General features: G+C 41.6%; 1 protein-coding gene across 4 annotated transcripts in view; it reads right to left on the bottom strand.

Moving 5' to 3' along the window:
* Positions 1-1,041: 1,041 nt before the first annotated feature.
* The window catches only part of IFT122 (intraflagellar transport 122), a 91,325-nt gene continuing 71,045 nt past the window's right edge, over positions 1,042-21,321 (bottom strand). For all 4 annotated transcript variants that reach the window (XM_084840243.1, XM_084840244.1, XM_084840242.1 and 1 more), the window contains 11 exons: positions 19,998-20,169; positions 18,187-18,289; positions 16,266-16,406; positions 12,451-12,548; positions 12,024-12,124; positions 10,253-10,418; positions 7,761-7,872; positions 7,145-7,273; positions 6,363-6,442; positions 3,528-3,692; positions 1,042-1,586 (listed from right to left, as the gene is read on the bottom strand). In XM_084840243.1, the coding sequence (XP_084696369.1) occupies positions 1,500-1,586; positions 3,528-3,692; positions 6,363-6,442; positions 7,145-7,273; positions 7,761-7,872; positions 10,253-10,418; positions 12,024-12,124; positions 12,451-12,548; positions 16,266-16,406; positions 18,187-18,289; positions 19,998-20,169 (1,354 nt within the window). In that variant the 3' untranslated portion in view covers positions 1,042-1,499. The remainder of the gene's footprint in view (positions 1,587-3,527; positions 3,693-6,362; positions 6,443-7,144; positions 7,274-7,760; positions 7,873-10,252; positions 10,419-12,023; positions 12,125-12,450; positions 12,549-16,265; positions 16,407-18,186; positions 18,290-19,997; positions 20,170-21,321) is intronic.

Raw genomic sequence — 21,321 nt, forward strand, 5'->3', positions numbered from 1 at the left:
CTCCCATCCATGTTCTTTAAGTCAGGAAACTCATCAGAGCCTGTCAAGTTGCTCTGCAATTTTGAAAAAATTACTTTTAATTTATATACTTCTATATTTCTGCATACATAGGGAGTCGCTTGAGTATGTTAAAACCACTGCCTTAATTTTGGGTGCCCCTCTTTCACTTCCAAACTGATAAGCATTCAGGCACTGATTTTTGTTTATTGGAGCATGGTGCTGATACACACACATTGGGACTCCCACAATCAAACATTCAGTTCTGTGAGTAATGTTGTTCACACTGTACTGGCCTCTTATAAGGTAAACTCTGTGTGTTGAGTTTCAACTAGTACATGTAAAGGTGTCCTGTTATAAGGTTTCTCTAATAACCAGAGTATATTGGGGTACCTATGTACCAAGATGCAGGGTTGTAGGTGATGAAGAAGTAGCTTAACTATTTTGGAGTACTCTTCACATTCCTAATTTTGAGGGAGATGTGCATATTTGAGACTTTATAATGATCAGTGCGTCTTAGACTACATCAGTATCAAATTTCAGCTTTCTAGCTAACATGGAGTAGCTTAACTATTTGGGAGTATACCTCATGCCTCCCTTTGAGTCAGAGATATACAAATGTCACATCATCATACATTTCTAATCATCAGAACATTTTGAACTACATGTATACCAAAGTTCAGCTCTGTAAGTGAATACTGAAGTATTTAAGCCATTTTGGTCCCTACTGATTTGCAGATTTGTTCTAGTAATTAGTGTGCCAATATATATGCCAAATGTTAGATCTTCTGGTCATGTGGAAGGACGCTAACAATTGTGATACCACAGCAAATAAATGCTTTTGTGTACTGGATTCTATGGGACTAGCACTCCAGTAACACTCTTCTAAATATCAGGAGACATTTATCAGAAAAGTAGACCTTGAAAAACTAGTGTCTTTTGTATAACTACCATTACTTTGTCGAAATTGTGGAAGCCCATTTTTCATAATAGCAGTTCAAACAGAGGTCAAGAACAAATGCTGAAAAGAAAAAGCAAACAGTGTTTATTTTAAACTTGTTTTATTGGAAATTGTCATAAAACCCAAATACTAAGGGGTCAAATCAGAGCTAATGCTAGCAGGTGAAAAACCAGCAAGTTTTTCTCCAGGCAGAATCTCACCCTAAAAGGTTATTGTTCAGTCTCTGAGAAGTTAAAAGGGTCTCATGAAACTGTCAAGAATACATTCTAGAAGAACAGTTTTTAAAAATATATATAAATATATAGCTCCATAGACCCTTCTTACTATTTGTAGACATAAAAAGCATTCAGCAGTCATACAAATTCTGCAACTACACTTGTTAAATATATGTAAAAAAGTAGGAATCTCTCATATATAACTTTCTTTTTTTACACTTCCCCCTCCCTAAACAAGCTGTTAAGAAAACCTAATGCACCTCCGAAACACTTTTATAGAGTCCCAGCAGCAGAAGTGCTCCATGCCCGAGTGCTGGTTTCCCTCATTAGCAGGACTCATCTGTCTTCCTCCGACAATATGGGCAGCAGTTATGCTGGAGCACCAGGAGCTCGTAATCTTCTGAATGAAACATCTGTAAATGAGGATTGCAGATGACAGGTGTGCCTCAACAGAAGTCAAAATGTAGGGGGGAAATGGGTGGATGCGACTGCTCTAATACCATTTCTGGTTCTTTCTCCCTGTGTATCATCATCCATGAAAACTATAACATAGGAACCTATCAGAGGCTCATTCACCTTCACATTCTCCCTCATAATATATGTCATCATGTGCCAGCAATATCCCTCTGCTGTTTCCATGGGACAAACATGTCAGTCTCTATGCAAGAGAATAAATGGGCACAAATTTGATATTAATGGCAACATTCAGAAACCAGTGGGAGAACATTTCAGTGTCTCAGGACTATCTTCTGCTGACTTCAAAGTTGCCAGTCTTCAACAAAAATACTCCAGTGGGACACCACAGAGTGAATTAGGATTTGTTAGCAAATTTAATTGTACCGAGTTTGGATTCAATCAAGACTGTGGTATTATTCCCATAACAAAACGTAATTGTCCTTCCAGTGGTAATCTAGTGTAGCAAGGAAGTAAGTAATAAAATAGTATCATATAGTTAGAAGGAATCTCGGAGAACTTCTAGACCAACCCACTGCTCAATGCAGGCTCTACACTGCAGGGTGCAGTCACAGTATCCCTGACAGATGGCCGTCCAGCTTCTACTTAAAATACCTCCAGTGAAGGAGAACCCACCACCTCCTGAGGCAATCTGTTCCATTGCTGAACAGCTCTCACTGTTAGGAAGTTTCTCCTAAGGTTTGGTCGAAATCTGCTTCCCTGCAATTTCTACCTGTTGGTTCTAGTCCTGCCCTCTGGAGCAACAGAGACCACTCCAACAGAGTCTGCTCCAACTTCTGCATGACAGCCTTTCAGATATTCGAAAACTCCCATAATCTCACCCCTTAATCTCCTCAGGCTAAACATACCCAGCTCCTTCAACCATGCCTCATAAGACTTGGTTTCCAGATCCCTCACCATCCTGTTTGCTCTTCTCTGGATGCGCTCCAATTTGTCAATGTCCTTTTTAAAATGGGGCACCCAGAACTGTACTCCAAATGCAGCCTAACGCAGAACAGATTGGAACTATTACTTCCCGTGATGGACCCTATGCTTCTGTTAGTACAGCCCAAGATTACATTACCTTTCTTAACTGCTGCATCACACTCCAGTGACTGCTACTGTGAATGGGACACACTGTTTTTAGGTTGTGTACATTTGGGCTTTGCCTAGAAAAGTGACGGAACTACTGCTCCCCACTATGTCATAGCCTTTGGCCCCACTGTTTACAAACTTGGTTGCTTTTGCTATGAACAAACCAACACAGCTAACACTCTGGAAGCAATTTGTAATTTAATGAACTGCTCATCTGGTATACAAAGGGATAGATTTTTGGTACATTTAATCACAATCACTAACCCCCAATAATGAACTGCAGTCCTTGGGATATCTTAAAGATTCGCAAGCATCCTGCAAAGTTTTCCCTTGAAAGTTTCAGTCCCTTGGGAATCCCTACACTGCTTATCCCTTAACACCTTTTAATTGTGCTGTACCTTCCCTCTGTTTATCCTCAAACCATGTTACTTCACACGAAGCACTCTCCTTCTGCAAAAACTAACCTATGTACTATCTGAATACAGTCAGAAAAAGAGAGAGGAAAACCCGAAACAAAAGTACAATTCACCTTCTCAACCTTTTTAGTTCAACAGATTCATCACTTGTCTCTGGCAGCTGCTTTGTTTAGTTCCCCAAAACACATAATAGTGACCACAAAACTATGTTTTAGCCAAGTCTCTCTCTCATATGCAGTAGAGTTAATGTTATTTTTATGCATTAATTCTACTCCTATTTTTAAGATCAAGCTGCAATATGTTAAAAAAACTCCCTGCTGTTTATTTTTGAGGAAAACCCTTTTTCAGATGCATCCCATCTCTTCCCCGCAAGTAAAATGTTGCTCATACCTGAAAGCAGAAAGGACACATAGTAATGGGGTTATCTGGTAGCAGGGACCGGAAGTACTGCCACCGTAATGGCTTTGGCCAGCGTTTAACCAACACATCTCTCCTGCTCATTGACCTGAGTATTGCACGGTTCACTACCACAGGAACAAATTCCGACCCTCCTTGCTGCAGGAAAAGAGTGATTGAAAAAAGGGGGAAATTTTAATTTGGCAGAATACTGGGAAGACAAGATCTTTTCAGGGAACATGCATGGATCTTTTTAAAAAATGCATATACTGAGACTGAATTTACACTGAGCTATCAGTTTCTTTTCAGTTCTGCATTTAGCCTTGGAGATATTCCTAGTCTTTGAGAGCTTACACGTGTCCTGTTGCAATGGAGAGTTGAAAAGCTCTGGTTTCCCTTCAGCCCAGAAGTCTTCAGCACCAGAACCAATCAGTTCTGTCATCCAGCGCAGCAGAAGTTCTATGGTTGGAATGTTCCTTGTGGATTTATTATCCCACAATTTTTAAGAGTTATGGCAACAAGAACTGCAACAAAATTATTGCTCTTTTAGCCATAGGAAAATGTACTATTCCCATTCAGAGGCCATTCCTTTGGTGAGGTGTGGTGGGTCGGAGATACCTAGAGCCCCACAGGTACCGCAGAGTAAACTCAGATGCTTTGGATGGATTTAAACAGCCATTACCTGTCTGCAGCACAATGCCATTCAATCACTGCTCTACTGTGGCTCCATTTTTAAATGAAGCTCTCCTATCTCACCGCAAAGCTCTTACCACTCACCAAGAATTCATGTGTTACTGGGAATGGCTTTGATGAACTATCCATTATTTTCAAGGCTGCTGTCCTACGTTTTCACATTAAAAGTCAGGTGCTTTGTGACTCTTGCTGTTCACCTTGTAGAACCCTAAAAGATCAATACCCTCTGTAGAGGCTATGGAGGGGGGTCCTTCATTTGCTAGGCTCACCTGAAACTGTATCATCCTATGGTCCAAGTATGGCTGCAGGTGGTGGTTTGAATGTGAGATCTGACCCAGCACTAGCACGTGGCACAGTGAGGTAATGGCTGACATTTAGTGGACACTGTTGATACCACCACCACTGTTGTTGCTCTCCTGCAGCAGCCAGACTATATCATTTTCTTTACAGCAGAGAAGAAAGGATGGAGGAAGCATGCAGAGCTCTGGGACATGTGCACAAATTCACTTATCATAATGAATTTGCTCCTGACATACCCATGTTAAGGGTGGGACCAGCATCATTAGGGTAGTGGCAGCAGTGAGTGCAGGTGCATGGCCCAGAGTTGTTCTTAGTGTTGCCATCATCAAGGGTGGGAAGGCAGGGAACCTGCCTGTGATTTATTACACTTTTAACTGGATCTGTTCAGACATCACACTAATCCATGATGGTTAGTGTTTTTGAGCTAACCATGATGGCTTAGCGTGATGTCTGAATGGCATTTTTCCCAAACATGGTGGCTTATTAACCATGGACTAACCACACTCACTAACCACTTGCTGCAACATGGTTAATGGTCCTAAACATGGCTTAACGTGAGGTCTGAACAGGCCTCTGTGGTTAACTGAGGGCTACCACAGAGCTCCATGGCAGGAGCAGCTGAAATCAGCCCAGCTGCTCCCGCCAATGCTCCAGATCTCCATGGTCAAAACCTGTCTAGCAACACATGATGTGGCAGCCGAGAGCCAGCCTCCTCACTCTCCGTCCCTGCCCACAATATGAAAATTGGAGAAGTGTGTGGGGAGAAAAGATGGTTTCGATCCCACACCGCTGTTATTGGCACAGCAACCTTGAGCACTTTGCACTCCCAGGCACAAGCACCTGTGTCCGCCACAATACGGGAAACATCCCCAGCTGGCTGTCAGCTGGTCAAGCAGCAGCATCCCTGCCTCAAACGGCACCCCTGCCCCAAAACCTGCACCCCACAACCCCCATGAAATAGCTGCCCACGGCTGCTGCACTGCCAAACCCAAAGATGGCCACTGGCTGCTGCTGTAGCACTGAACACCAAAATGGCTGTCTGCAGCAGCTTCCTCCACTGGGCCACTTGGATGAATGATGGCTTATCCAGACGACTGCGAAGTTTAGCGGTAACCATGGTGGTTAGTGGGTGGTTAGGCTAACCACACTGCGGGCTGTGGTTACCTGCATGTGTGGCAGGGACTCTCGCAGTGGTTAGTGCTAACCACCCTGCACCATGGTTAGCCTAAGCACCCCTCCCCAATGTGCATCTGAACAGGGCCACTGTCTAGTAACTGGAGTTCTATGGCAGTATACAGGCAAATTAAAAACATAAAATACAAAACAGTATCTAGTTGCCACTTCAGCCCTTCACTGATGTTCAAATTCAAAGGTGCTTTGATTTTAAGCAGAAACTGGGGTAGAAATTTCTTAAATAAACCAACAAACCTTTATTTAAAAACACAGATTAAAATGGGCAGAGGCATATTGGATATTAACATCTCTCCTTTTCATGAATTTTAGGACTCTTCCTGTAAATTTGGTCCACATGACTCAGTCAAAGCTCCTGTCAAATAAGAAATCTTTTGGCAGATCTTATCTTCCACCAATAGTACCAGAAGATTGAGAAATAAGAGGGCCAGACAAGTTCAAGGTTATATTTCAGTGTAGTAAGGGAGGGAAGGGTTGTAGGGAATTATGAAATATTTATTGATGGGATAGAATTAGGGCATGAAGAGAACATTTGCTGGCAAAGGTCCCTAGATTTGCCCTCTCTGTAATTCATTAGCAGTACACACAAAAAGCAATGGGGTGAAGAGATTTTTTTTTTAGAAAACAGAAGAAATTGCTTCTAACCTCAAAACTTAGTTTTGCTGTAAATGGATCATCCTCTTCAATCTCATCCACTTTATAAAGAAGGCTCATTGTCTGTACATCTACGAATGTTTGTTAGGGATGAGACAGGGCTTTGAGACACACATTATACAACTGCAGGGAGTGCAAAGGCAAAGGAGCAGAACCTCTGTGATGTTTCAGTACAGGTTTCTACTCTCCCCCATGTCCAACAGTGAAAAACAATAATACTTATTATTTTAGCAATTCCTGGATTATGATTAAAAAAAACTGTGTAAGAGTGTTCATCCAGGCAAAGAAGGCTTGCTTCGGCTAGCCGAAGAGCAACAGATTATAGAAATTAGATGGACAAGAAACCTTAGTACTGTGACTCTTATCCTTTCTCCCAGCATTCCTTAAAATTTTTATTTTAATTCTTTCCATCCCGTTTTCTTCTGTATATAGTTGCACATCATATCCTGTCTTAAAAATAGATCTCGACCTCTCTGGTTTCATGTCTTTATACCGCAGCCAGTAGTATGAGACTCCAATAGTGAATGGAACACTTTCCCTAAAAAAATGACAAGAATTGGCAATGCTGTCAATAATGACGGATTTCAAAGTAAGCCCAATCTGGTCTTTCTTGGCTGGAGGATGTAATTATTAAAAGCAATTATTTTTAGCCATAACTTTTTGATGTGTTTGTTCCAAAAAAAGGTTTAAAATATATTAGGATTGTATATTGTTACTATATATTTGTCACAGTGACATGTTTTCCTAAGTAACTGCCAGGAGTGAAAGGATACTGCCACTCATCTGCTCTTGCCATTTACTGTCTCTTTTATTTAGTCTTGGTACTTCCAGATCAATCAGAGCAACAGCTTCTTCATCAGTGATTCCTTCCTCTAAATAGAACTCAACCAGATGTAAGACGTCTGAAAAGGATACAGGCAAAAAACGAGAGGACAGTTATCTATCAGCACATCTACAATGCCTGCTGTATCTACTCAAGGAATAGACATTATTGTTCCACACACACATTCTTAACATCTAAATCAAGTTTTTATTAGTAAAGGGCTTCAACACAGTGGAAATAAAAAGTCACCTTTTTGAATTTCCCACATCATCCCCCTCTACTCCATAAGGCAGCAAAAGGAATTCATGTTTTTTTTTGGGGGGGGATGATTATTGGGGGGGTCAACTCTGAACAGAATGTAGCTGTTACTTAACAGCACTGTTAGGATATGGTCAAACTGAGAAATGCAGCAGATTAATTTCTCCATCTGTTATTATCAAAGCTATTTAGGAAGGCAGGGGCAGCTAGGCAACAAACTGTTAGCTTTACTTTTAACAAAGGAGAATGTTGGCAATTGCAGCCTTTATAGTTGTCAGGTACAATTTATCCAGAATATTCCAACATACCGTAAGATGAAGCAGCAAAGACAAAGGGTTGTCTGCAATTAATGCAGACGTTCCCCAGGTTGTTCAGCAAAGGGTTGTGGGTGGAACACCTGTAGCACAAAGGCACAAGCTCCTGCAAAGAAACACAAAGAGGCAAGGTCACCACAAACAAACCAGCACAGTCTGAACACCTTGGGTGGGATCCTAAGAATAGGGGGCAGCCATTCTGAGAACACTTTCCCCTGTAGCCCCTCATGCCCACTTCCCAAAAAATCTGCTCCAAAAGTATCAGAAGACCTTCCAAGGCAGCCTTTAATGCAACTCAAGGAGCTGTAGTCAGGAGGAAATAAGGAAAAAAAACCTTGTGCAAGTGTGAATGCACCTGCAAACACACTTTGGATTCTAGCCACAGAATCTCTATAGTAATCATGCCAGTTATATGATATATTCTTTTTTATGTTTAACTCGCCAACTTTTAAAAATCTCCAGATTAAATCAGTATATCAAAGGTACAGGTGAAAACACCCCTAATACACACACACACACACACACACACACACACCTATCTCCTTAAACATTATAAACAGCCTCTTAAAATTAAGAATATTTTACATGGATTCAGTAAAACATGCCAGGTCTTGGACTCCGGGGGACCTCTAGAAGGAGAGATTTCCAGCACTGGATAGCAGCTACCGATAAGGCTATGCGTATATGACATATTTCTTATTTGATATATTAAAAGTGCCACTGTGAGAGCTTTCTCAGTAGATAATAGCAATTATGACGGAACACAGTGGAGGAGTCCATCTCTGTAATATGGCAGGGCCAAGCTGTTTAAGCCAAGTTTAGCTTGGTTTCAGTTTAGCTTAGAGGGGACAGCTTAGGTTTTTGGGGAGTGGGGTGGGGAAGAGCCAAAGGAGTTACAACAGAGGTATAAAATTCATGACTAGTATAAAGAGAATAAGGAAAAATATTCTCCAACAGCATAAAATGATGGGCAGAAGATACAAAACAAAAGAAAATAAACCCTTTCCCACACAAAATATCAATGGACTATGGAATTCATTACCACATAGTGTGATGAGAACCAGCAAAAAGGGTTGAAATGAATATATGGGGGACATATCAGTGGCTACTAACCATCCTCAATTTTAAAAGACTGTATGCATCTGACTGTGTGTAAGCCTCCTTGAAGCAGCCTGCCAGGCCAGTGTTGCTAGTCAGAACTCTGAGCTAAACGGATCACTGGATAAACACAGAAAGCTGCCTTATAGTGAGTCAGGCCATTGGGCCATCTAGTCCAGTAGTGTTGACACTGACTGGCAGCAGTGATCCAGGGTTTCAGGCATGAATTTTTCCTGTACTACCTGGAGATGCTGGGGATTGAACTTGGGACCTTCTGCATGCAAAGCAGGGGCTCTGCCACTGAGTCACGGCCCCTGGGGTCAGATCACCTGACCCCAAATAAGACTTTTTATTTTCTTATGTTCTTTTGCACCAGGGGTATGACGCCAGTGGTCCTCCATATGTCACTGGACTAAAACTCCCATCATCCTTGACAATTACTCAGGCTGGGGCTGGTGGAAGTTGCAGTCCAACCTCTGGAGAGCCACACACTAATGGCATTGCATCAACATACAGCCAGACATAAAATAATGAAATTGGGGCCTATAAAGTTCCATAAATATTCTTCCAGCACATGGCTGCTTGAGTCATTACATATTCTATATTCAATTGCTGCCGCTTTAGATGAATCCTATGCAACAAGTCTCATTGCCAGAACGATGTGAACAAAGGTTACTGAGCAGGTCTTTTTTGGCTCAGCGGCTTGATGAAACATAGGACCTCTGATTCATTCACTTCATGTTCTTTTAAATTGCACAATTACTTCAGGCAGCTATATGATTCTCCAGGGCCTTATTGTGTTTATATTATTTCAGGTGGCCAGATGGAGTGCATTTTTTCCTGTTCATTCAAGGTTAAGCATTTGCACCATACAATTTATTTTGATTTGCATACCCCTTTAGACAGAATTTTATAGAACATTGGCAAGACTTGGACAACCACTAAAAAGAGGGAGGCAAGCTTTTAAAAATATGATTTACAAGGACTAAGGATTCCCAAGTGCTGGAAAAGGTAGAATCAATGCATGGGGCAGACGTAAATATAAGACATGGACAGTCCCCCAGAGAGAAGAAAGGCACTAGTAAATGCCGATGGGAGTACATGAAAACAGAACACTTAAACAGTGGTAAGGTGAAGCTTGGCAGAGTTGTGGGAACAGGCAGAGAAGCAGGCAGAGATTAGAAGGTGGGCAGCTTCTTGAAAGACAGACATCTGAAAATGCAAGACACCAATTTTCACTTGGACAGGAAGATTGAATGTGAAGTAACATATTTCTGCAGAAATACTGCATTTGCTCACAATGCCTCTCAGGTTTGCACATGTGCCAACGTGGTGTCTTGCATCATATTAAGCACTGAAAGATGGGAATAATGCAAATGGGAACTTACTTCACTGTCCTGAAAAGGCTTGGATCGGATGGTCAGGCTTCCCAGCTCAATTGATTTCTGAAATCTAGCTGGGATCTGCAGTCCCTGCAACTTGTCATAAGCGTGACGAGCCAATTTATAGGCGCCCAGAGCGTTGCTCTGCTTTGCCAGGGCAAATAATGTATTGCTGTAATCAAATTAAGGAACAAAACGTACATATGGCAAGGGGAAAAAACCACATCATTGCTTTCAATCAGAGGAGCTATGTGCTGAAGCGCAAGCAAAGCCAGGGCTTGAAAGAGGCCTCTGCTGGAGAAGTCTGTTTACTTAAGCATGTTTACATAAACAAAATATGAAACAACTGCTAGGATGCTGCTGAAATGAACAGCATTTTGAGAGGGCAGGGGGAGGGAGGGAGAAATCCCATAAATGTGAAGGCCCCTTATTTTTTGTGAGGAATTAACGATATTTGCACATAAAGAAAGAACATAAAGATGTTTCTTCTTAAATAACCTTTCTTTGTCTTTGGTCAAGATTCCTCTGTCCTGCAGCATAAAATGTTACATGCAAAAGGAAGCAAATAAATAAGCATCACCACAGTCTGCTTTTCATACACATGTCCCAAAGCACATTACAAAACAAGCGTGCTTCCTCCCAGTTGACCAGTGACCACCTGGCTACCAAAAGACCAAATATGCTGCCTAGATAAATTTTATCAAAGAAGTTTAGCTTAACAGGCTTTCATTTCAATACTTTCACTGAAAGGGGTTAACTGGATTTCAAACCTTTCTCCCAGAATCACCAAACAAGATAGCAGGGGCATGTTATCAGGCACCTCTCTGGATTTGCAAGGAACTAAGATACTCTGAAACCTTGGCTGTCCACCATAGCCGTTGATGTACATCATTGGTACTTATAAGTATACTCTGAAGTATTTTGGCATCCTTGAAAAAATGCTACAAACTTTTTATTAATGCCTGTTTATTCTACCTTAGGAACTTGGAGATCCCAATTAAAGCACTTCAGCTGTGGATGGGCAATGCTGGGAATTCCATTCTGTTTAAGCACGCTGGGATTCCACAGTGTTTCCATTCTGGTAAGTGGTGGTGGCCTTTTTCCCGATTCCGGGATTTTTTTCACAAATGGTAATTTGCACAAATTGGATTTTTGGGGCAGGGGGATCTTTAGATTTGCACAAGTGGGGTTGTAATTTTTTTTAAAAATACTTTGTAATTGGCAATCTTGTGCAACTGTGCATGACTGGAATTCCCCCTGTCCCCTATGTAGCCTCACAGAGGGGTATTCCCCTCTTGTAAATATGCTTGTCAGTTTCATCCACTCCACACACTACTTGGCTTAGCCCAGCAGAGCCATCCCTACTTGTCAAAGTACCTGTCAATTTCATCCTCTACTTCCATGCTTCCCAAGAGAAGGGACTGGAGGTGGGGTATGCTAGTCTGTTGCAGCAAAAATGATCAAGAGTCTTGTGACAGCTTAAGGACTAGCAAATGTATTGTGACCTAAGCGTTCCTGAAGGGCAGACTTTCCAAACTACGTGCCTGTGTAGTTTATGGACATCTAAGGTATTCAGGAGCTGTTTTATGATTCCAAGGGTTAAAAAGGTTTGAACACTTTGAACACTGTAGAGATGGAGTAACCAGACAATAAATTTCTATGGAATGTATCTCTGCATGTATTCTTACAGCATGTCAGTATGCAACTCATGCCAATGAATCTTTCGTTTGGCTCACTAGATAGCTCTTGGATTTGGCTTTTGCCTTTCAAAGGATACACTTTAGAAATTCCCAAAGGAGTTTCCTTGGTAAGGCTATGAAGTAAAAACCTAGACACATTGAAGAGTGTTTCAGGCAAAAAGTGATTGAAGGGTTCTTCCTGCAGTGTTAAAGATTAAAGGTTACACTAATACGAAATGCACAGAATTAAGCATTAACTGATTTCTATCTTGCCTGACACTGTCTCCTTTATTCACAAAGCAACAACACTGGAAGAGTCCAACAGGAATAGATCTAATCATGACTCTAAAGAAAGAGGCCATGAAGATAAGCTATTCAGGGGGCAATCCTGTACCAGCCTCTTCATGAGAGCAGATGCCTAAAACACAATATCCCTAAGAAACACATTACATCAGCTAACTGTCTCTTGAATGGTTTAAAGGACAAAGAGTGAACTAACTGTGAAGCTCCATGTGAGTATCTTACAGTGCATTTGTGGATGAAGTGATAGGCATGATAAATTTCTGCCAAGTGCTGGAAGTGGTGAAACTTCTGTAACATTTCAGTCTTCTGCTGCTCATCATCTGAGGGGGGGAAAGGTAGTATCAGTATAAAACCTCTGATCAGTTGCCACCCAACAGTGAGAGACTCAAGAAAGAGCACAAACCATCCTGGTTCCTGCACTAACAAACACTCCTGAGAGATTAGCACTACTGAACAAGTGTGGCTCAAAATACAGTATATGTAGTTTGATGAGCTTCATATGCAATGTGATACTTTCAAAGCAGGAAAATTAAGAAGACAAATGGCTATGGTGCATAGTTTTAACAAAGTCAGGGGCTACCGTTAATGGTAGAGCATATTTGTCTTTCATTTCTGGAAACCCCATCTGCAGAAGTTAGAAGCAAAGGGAATAACATTTTCCATCTCTACGTTTACACCAAACAAGCACTTTGGGATCATTTACAGTCTTACAGCCCACTGCTATGCATCTTTACTTGGAAGCCAGTCCCACTGAGTTCAGTGGGGCTTACTCCCAGATAAGCATACACAGGAGGGACTGCAAGCTTAGCTCAGTGCACAAGACACTACAGACCAATATTTTAGGTGTACTGGCAAATCTAAATGGATGCTTGTACTGTGTCACATACTAAAAGATGTCTGCTATGCCTTAATTTTGTCCTCACTAAACTATCAGACAGCCAATGTCTTACATTAGTGGATTTGACCCAGTTTTAAACCTCATAAGAACATAAAAAGAGCCATGCTGGATCAGACCAAGGGTCCATCTAGTCCAGTATTCTGTTCAAACCGTGATCAACCAGCTGTCGACCAGGAACCCACAAGCAGGGCATGAGTGCAACAGCACCTCTCACCCATGTTCCCCAGCAACTAGTGTACATAGGCTCACTGCCTCTGGTGCTGGAGGTAGCACACAGCCATCAAGACTAGTAGCCACTGATAGCATTCTCCTCCAGGAATTTGTCCAACCCCCTTTTAAAGCCATCCAAATTGGTGGCCATCACTACATCCTGTGGTAGCGAATTCCATGGTTTAACCATGCACTGTGTGTAGAAGTACTTCCTTTTATCTGTCCTGCATCTCTCACCAATCAGCCTCACAGGATGACCCTGGGTTCTAGTATTTGAGAGAGGGAGAAAAATGTCTCCCTATCCACATTCTCCACACCATGCATAATTTTGTAGACCTCTATCATGTCTCTCTTTACCCTCCTTTTTTCCAAGCTAAACAATCCTGTTTAGCTGTTGTAACCTTCTCTCATGGGAGAGATGCTCCAGCTCCTTGATAATTTTAGTTGCCATTTTCTGCACTTTTTCCAGCTCTACAATATCTGAAGACCAGAACTGGACACAGTATTCCAAGTGTGGTCATACCATAGATTTGTATAGCAGCAGTATGATATTGGCAATTTTATTCTCAATTCCTTTTCTAATTATGCCTAACATGGAGTTTGCCTTTTTTTTTTACAGCGGCTGCACACTGGGTTGACATCTTCATAGAGCTGTCCACTACAACTCCAATATCTCTTTCCTGGTCAGTCATCGTCACTTTACACTTGCTTACATTGAACTGCATTTGCCATTTAGACAGCCATTCTCCCAGTTTGGAGAGATCCTTTTGGAGCTCCTCACAATTCCTTTTTGTTTTAACCACCCTTAAGAATTTGGTGTCATCTGCAAACTTGGCAGGGCATACTTTTGTTGTTGTTCAGTCGTTCAGTCGTGTCCGACTCTTCGTGACCCCATGGACCATAGCACGCCAGGCCTTCCTGTCCTGCGCTCTCTCCCGGAGCGTGCTCAAGTTCATATTCATTGCATCCGTGATGCTATCTAGCCATCTCATCCTCTGCCGTCCCCTTCTCCTTTTGCCTTCAGTCTTTCCCAGCATCAGGGTCTTTTCCAGGGAGTTTTCTCTTCGCATTAGGTGGCCAAAATATTGGAGCTTCAGCTTCATTATCTGTCCTTCCAATGAGCAGTCAGGGTTGATTTCCTTTAGGATGGACTGATTTGACCTCCTTGCAGTCCAGGGGACTCGTAAGAGTCTTCTCCAGCACCACAGTTCGAAAGCAAGGGCATACTTACCTGATGTTTATATAGAGCTTTGGCAATAATTTCCAATCTGGGCTCAGGCCCAGTTTTGGGACTTAAACAGACTTAGTCACCTTGGTGGATAACCTTTGGTGGATCCTTTTGGAGCTCTTCACAATCCCTTTTTTGTTTTAACCACCCTAAATAATTTGGTGTCATCTGCAAACTTGGTCACTTCACTGCTCACTCCTAATTCCAGATCATGTATGAACAAGTTGAAAGGCATTGGTCCTAATACAGATCCCTGTGGGACCCCACTATTTTCTTCCCTCCATTGGGATAATTTACCATTTATTCCTACTCTCTGCTTTCTGTTCTTTAACCAGTTACGGATCCATAAGAGGACCTGTCTTCTTATTCCATGACGGCTAAGTTTGCTCAGGAGTCTTTGGTGAGACTTTTTGTCAAAAGCCTTTTGGAAGTCCAAGTCTCAGCTCAGCTACAGAAGAACTAAGTGGTACGGGACAGATTGTTCTCTCCTGCCCCCAGACAGTTAAATGAACGAGGGAAGGACTATCAATTACTTTGCATGCAAAGGCTGCAATCCTAAGCACATCTGGCAGTGAACACAGTATGACCTCTTCTCGAATGAACATGTTTAGGATTTGAGTTTAGGACTGATCCTCATCAGTACAGTTATCTACAGGATAAAGCCCCCAAGGCAGAAGATTGCTCCCTAAAAGCACAGTATAAATAATCAAGAATATCTTCTGAGACTGCCTCTCATCACCAGTGAAGGTCACAGAGGACATTTAGACTGAGAAACCTTTCCAGTCACTGCCCCCAGCTTCGGAGCATGCCCAGTCGGGCCTTGAGTCCATTGCAAGAACAAACAAAACGTTACAGTCCAACTAACGAATACCAACTTTTCTCCCCCATAAAAGCCTTGCACATTTCAAGAGTAGTAGCTCTGAACTACCCTCTAGCTACCCATTCAAGTGCATGCTGATGAAAGAGGTATTGGCAGATCTTCTCAACCTGAGTCATAGTGAGCCTTCCTAAGTGAAGAACTACATTTGACACCCCATCCCCATCCCAGGAGAAGGAAGACAAAACAAAGGTTACTTATCCCCACATTCAGTGCCTGAGGTGTTGGAAGGGACAACATTGGAAGGAAAAAGAAGCAGCAAGGCCACAATGTTAGTTAAGGTCCCCAAAGAAAGAATTCCAAGAGAGCAAAATGCCCACAGAAAAGGAGGGGGGTGCCAAAAAGCCGCCTACATTTAAATCAGTGGTAGGCAACTTGTGGCCCTCCAGATGTTTTGACCTAAAACTCCCATGATCCCTCATCACTGACTATACTGGCTAGGGCTGATGGGAGTTGTAGGCGAACACAACTGGAGGGCCACAGGCTGCCCACTCCTAATTTAAATGAATGGATGGAAATGGACAGGGCCAGCCCCATACTCTTCATTAACTGAAGTTGTGCCTCCTCTAGTGACTGGGTGCCCCTCCATGTTCTGAGGGACAGAAAGTGTGAAGATGGAGCCTGGGCTTGAGTTAAGAATGAGGTTTGTGCTTGTCAGCTGTTCTAACTGCATGTGGAAAGGTAAGATTATCAGTACATGCAACATAAATAGAACACAACCCAAGCAATTAACTAAGAGTGTTCAGTTAAGCCATCAGAGTTTGTTAGATGTTTTGCCTTCATGCCTGAAGAGATAACATGTAAACTTGCTTGTATTTGCTTACCTTGAGCGATATCTAAACACTGCATGGACAGCATCCAGTAATAATATCCTGCATCATTGAATCGGCTTTCTACCACAGCATTATGAGTTAACTGTTCCAACACTTTTACAGCTTCGGTCTGTCTGCCAGCCTTGTGGAATGCTGCGAAGGGGGCCAAAACAAAGAAGATTTTACAGAGTGATTATACTAATTAACTTGATTAAAATTAGGAACAGGTCCCACAACTAAACAAAGGAACAGATGAAAAGGATTACACCCTGATATTTTTCTACATGTTTGTGGGGAAATTAATGTAGCAGGAGATACATCAAAAAGGTACTTTATGGCTCTTGTGGCATCTCAAGCTTCTTAAATGCACTTGGGGCACAATCCACCAAGCACTACAACTGCACAACCTCCATTCATACCAAAGTAGCTTTTGCATGGCTCCTGACAAGGCCCATTGAAACAAATGGCGGCTGTGCATCAGCAGAGCTAAATGGATTGCGCTGTACTAGTAGCGGAAGTGAGGAAAACTATACGTGGACAGTTGTCTAGCTATGTGACAAATCAAATCAGTATTAACGTCATCTCTCACAGTAAGACTTTGGGTTATTCGTGTCCTGAGTGCTGCAAAGTAACCATGATTGAAAAAAAGCCCACACAGAGACACCTAGCCTTAATTCATTCTTTAGTTTTTGAACTCAGTACAAATTCAAGTTAAAATGGCAAACTACATGAGTACCACTGGTAACTGGGGAACAGCACAAATGTGTTTATGTGGGCAAGTTTCCTTCAATAATTGTGACAGCAGGGCCCCGATCCTTTCCCAACTGCTCCTTATTGTTCATTGCTGAGAATCTAGCCATTTAAGACACACACAGTTCCAAATCAACAACGCCATATGCGAATTAGTCATTTAATCTCAAGTACTTGTACCCAAGTTCAAAATGTAAAGGGCATATCAGCTCTGAATATAAAGAGAATCACTAGCTGCAATTTAAATTCTACTCAGTTTATATGTGCTTTATAAAAGCCAAATACAGATAATTTTATGAGCTTGAGGGCAGATTCACGTTCTATGTTTCCCATTAATGTGATTACTCCCATGCTTGTTTATAAACCACGACTTCATCCAGAAATGTGTGACTTAACATTATATGAGTCCTTGTGAAATGTATTTCACAGAAGTTGTTTCTCTATAAAATAGGATTGTGGCACTTGGCTCAGAAGTGCACTGTTAGTGAAGCCATTCTCATGTGTTCTATTGATATGCCAATGGTATGCATGCTCAAAGTAGCAATACCCTTCAACTGCAAAAAGTAATGTATCCACAAGTTCTAGGACTCCAGCCTTTCTAGTTACTTAGAACATACATGATCTGTCAGATTACTGTCCAGGACTCTTGCTATGGGCACACAGTGAATAACAACACTAGGGCTGGGTTCATATGGTCACTGCAGCCCAGTGTGGCTTATTTATGCCACAGTGGGTTGCAGTACATGCTGGTAGCCATTTTGAATATTCAACAGATGGTTGCCATGGTTTGTTGTGTTGTCCAAACCCAGGCAGCAGGGCTTGTTTGAGGGTTAAACAGCCCTCAAAAAGCCCATGGTCTGTTAAATGAGCCACAGTGGGCTGTGGTGATTACGCGAACCAGCCCCAGATGTAGAATCCAAGCTTTTTTGTGTTTACTCCCTTTATTAAATTTGTTTTCAACTGGGGACTATCTTAGCAAAATAAAACAAAATGAAATGAAACAAAAGCTTCTGTGACAGCTAAAATATATTGGGAAGATCCATTTAGATGATTCCTATGCTTTTCATGCACATTTTAGCATCACTTACAAACAGACAATACTCCCACGTTTGTTTATAGGAACTGCCCAGTGCATTTTGAGTACATTGCCATTTTAGTAAAATGATAACAACCACCACCCTACCTTTTTGGGCCTCTTCAAATCTATCATTTTCTGCCAGCCACTGAGCATAAGGAACATAGACATCATCCTTAAAATCAGGGTGCTTTTCACACAAAGCAAAGGCCTGAAGTACAGGATAAATTCATTCTTAACATACTGCAAAATAACACTGAACATTATGATTTTCACAATTCAATCTAAGGAACTATTTCTGATGGCAGATACTCAGATAATAAAATTAAAATGCACAGGTTCACTGTACAGCTTGATTTCAGACCTAGTTCAAAGTATAGCCAAGAACTTGTACCTTGGTCAACATAATTTGTGACAGAAATTATGAGCAGCAAAACCATTTCAATAAGCAACCTTTCCCCAGACAGTCTAAAACTAACACTGCAATCCTTTGTATGCTTACCTGGGTGTAAGGCCCACTGAATATAGTAAGGCTTATTTCTGAGTAAACATACATATATTGGACTGCATAAGCTCCTTCAGATTGCATGAAATTAAACTAAATCAACCATAATAGGAAAACCTAAGGGTGACTTTGCAATTCAGAACAGGCTTCTCCTGGCTCCAGGGTGGCCTTTTCTCCTTTAATGGTATGTCTGCATGGCTAGTATATTAGTGCTGGAGTATATACACTTGACTAAAATATGGCTAGTATTTTATTGTCACTTTATTGTTTATTAATGTATCATTAACAACTGGCATTTATAGGTTTAAATGTATAGGTTGATTGCAACATTTTTATTGCCAGTAATTGTTCATATTGTTTGTCTTTTGAAATTACTGGATTTGTTTTTGTATGACGTTGTTAGCTGCTTTGGACTTTTTATTTTTATAAATAAACTGAATGAACTAAAGAGTGATGGCATATGAGTAGCAAACCATGTGAAGTTGAATGGAACCTCTCATCAACCAATCCCTCTTTCCCTGATACCTTCTTTACTTGCCACAAAATGAGCCCCATGGTCTCTGACATGATCATATCAGAGCATGTTAGTTGCATAGTTCAGACTGTAATTAACCAACACCTCAGGCTTCCCACGCAGCTGGTTGATTTATTCTCAGAACCTGGAGTAGCAAGGTTGCTCTTAATTGTATTATCCTATATGCTAATACAGAACTCATTCTCAGAGCGCCAATGCTTATGAATGGCAGGCAGACACCATTCCAACACAAGAAAGAGGTATCAGCAGGCTTGGGAGAACCTCAAGATTTGCAGAAGTATAAAACGTGGAACACCCTCCCAAGGGAGGCAAGATTGGCTCCTTCCTTTTTTGCCGTTAGATAGGCAAGTAAAGGCTGTTCCATCAGGATTATAAGGCTGAGCAAAGTTTGTCGCACCTCGATCTTAATGTCACTCTTAAATTTTATTGTATGGGTGATTTGCTCCTTATGTTTTGGGTTTTATAACAAGTTTTGACATTTTTATTGCACATTGTCCCAAGTGCCTAGTAGGCAGAGGGTGTGATTTATAAAATGAATAATAAATAAATCTTTATCCCCCACACAACCCCCTCAAGTGTGAGACGGACACACACACACACACAGCCAATGAAGACTGAGCATGTTCAGTCATCACAGAACACTGAGTATCTGTTGCGGGGAAGGAACCCGCAATCATGGGGAGGGAGAATGGAATGGAGTATCCTGGAACAGGGCATGAATGGCAGGCTAGAACTCTGAACAGGAGCACTCTACACTGCAACATTTTGTTTAGATTCAATAGCAAGATGGATTGTGTTTATATAATTAAAGATTTAAGACCAAATGGATTCCATTACCCAGAAATGATAAACTACTCTTTTGCAAGGAGTTGCACTTACCTCATCCCATTGCTGAGTTTCCACATGGAGCTGTATCAACGCCTTCAAATCCCCAATCTTCATGTAAGTTTCTGCTGCATAGCCATGGTTAAATAACTTTTTGAAATAGTAAGCGCACTTTGTCAAAGGTTCACGCTCAGCTTTATCCAGCTTCCGAGCAATATCAATCAATCTAAAAAATTTAAACACACACACAAAGCAATCTAGCCCCATCAGTGGCTAGAATCAGTGGCTAGAATTGTAGAATTCTTGCTACAACTTAAAAATACACACACACACACACACACACACTGCCGTCCATAGATCTAAACATGCAGCAGTACACTTTTGTTTACATTTATACTCTAGCCATTCTTCACCAAACCACAAACCTGCTTGTTCATCAGAAAGGACTGCTGGAGTGTGACTGCAATCAAAAGCTCCCAACGAATTAAATACAAGTTCTAGAGTGCATGGCAGAGCTTTGCTAGATAGAATCATAAGAACATAAGAAGAGCCATGCTGAATCAGAACAAAGGCCCATCCATCTGTTCCCACAGTGGCCAACAGCTGCCTTTGGGAAGCTCACAAGTAGGACATGAGTGCAGTAGCACTTTCCACAGTCTGCAGGCTTAATACAGACCCTGAAGCCTTTTAATCCACTCTCTAGAATCTCATTAAAAGCCCAAGAATGCCATTTTTCAGTGAAAAAGTATGCTTCACCTTCAGAAATATGTTCATGAGACTCTGAAACCAAATCAATGGCCCAGTTCGCATTTTACAACAAACCATGGTTTGTTAAACTGTGGGTTGTTGTGAATGGAGCAAGAGTGAGAGTGTGTGCGTGCTGGCTTCTGCTTGCCCCTAAGCTAAACAACCCAGGGAAGCTGGGTTACACAAGTGTGGGTTGTTCTTCCCATAACCCACAATTCTGGATTCAGTCATCACAGAAAATCAAAGCATCCCTGAGTTGTTTATTTCAGTGGGAGCAGAGAAGCGGCCATGGGCTAGCACGATTACTCACTCCCACTCATTCACAGTTACCCAGGGCTTGTTTAAATCCTGGGTATCCATGGAATGAGAACTGGGCCAACATATTGCCTCCATTCAACCCACTGAGAAACTCAAACTCAGGATAAAAGGGAGGAATCATACCTTACCTTGAAAAGTATAAATTGTAATTGTTTTTGTAATTCCAAACGTTCACACTGTGCTTTTGAACTGTTTTATATGGTTGCTGTTAATTTAATATGCTACGAGCCACTTTGGGCACAATCTTGTGAAAAAAACAACTTACAAATAAATGAGCACAACAGTGCTCTGAAAAGAGGCTGGCTGAACATTT

Source organism: Heloderma suspectum, chromosome 2 (genome assembly GCF_057233095.1).
Source record: "Heloderma suspectum isolate Gila_16-S chromosome 2, 16-S_ref, whole genome shotgun sequence".
NCBI classification, from domain to species: domain Eukaryota; kingdom Metazoa; phylum Chordata; class Lepidosauria; order Squamata; family Helodermatidae; genus Heloderma; species Heloderma suspectum.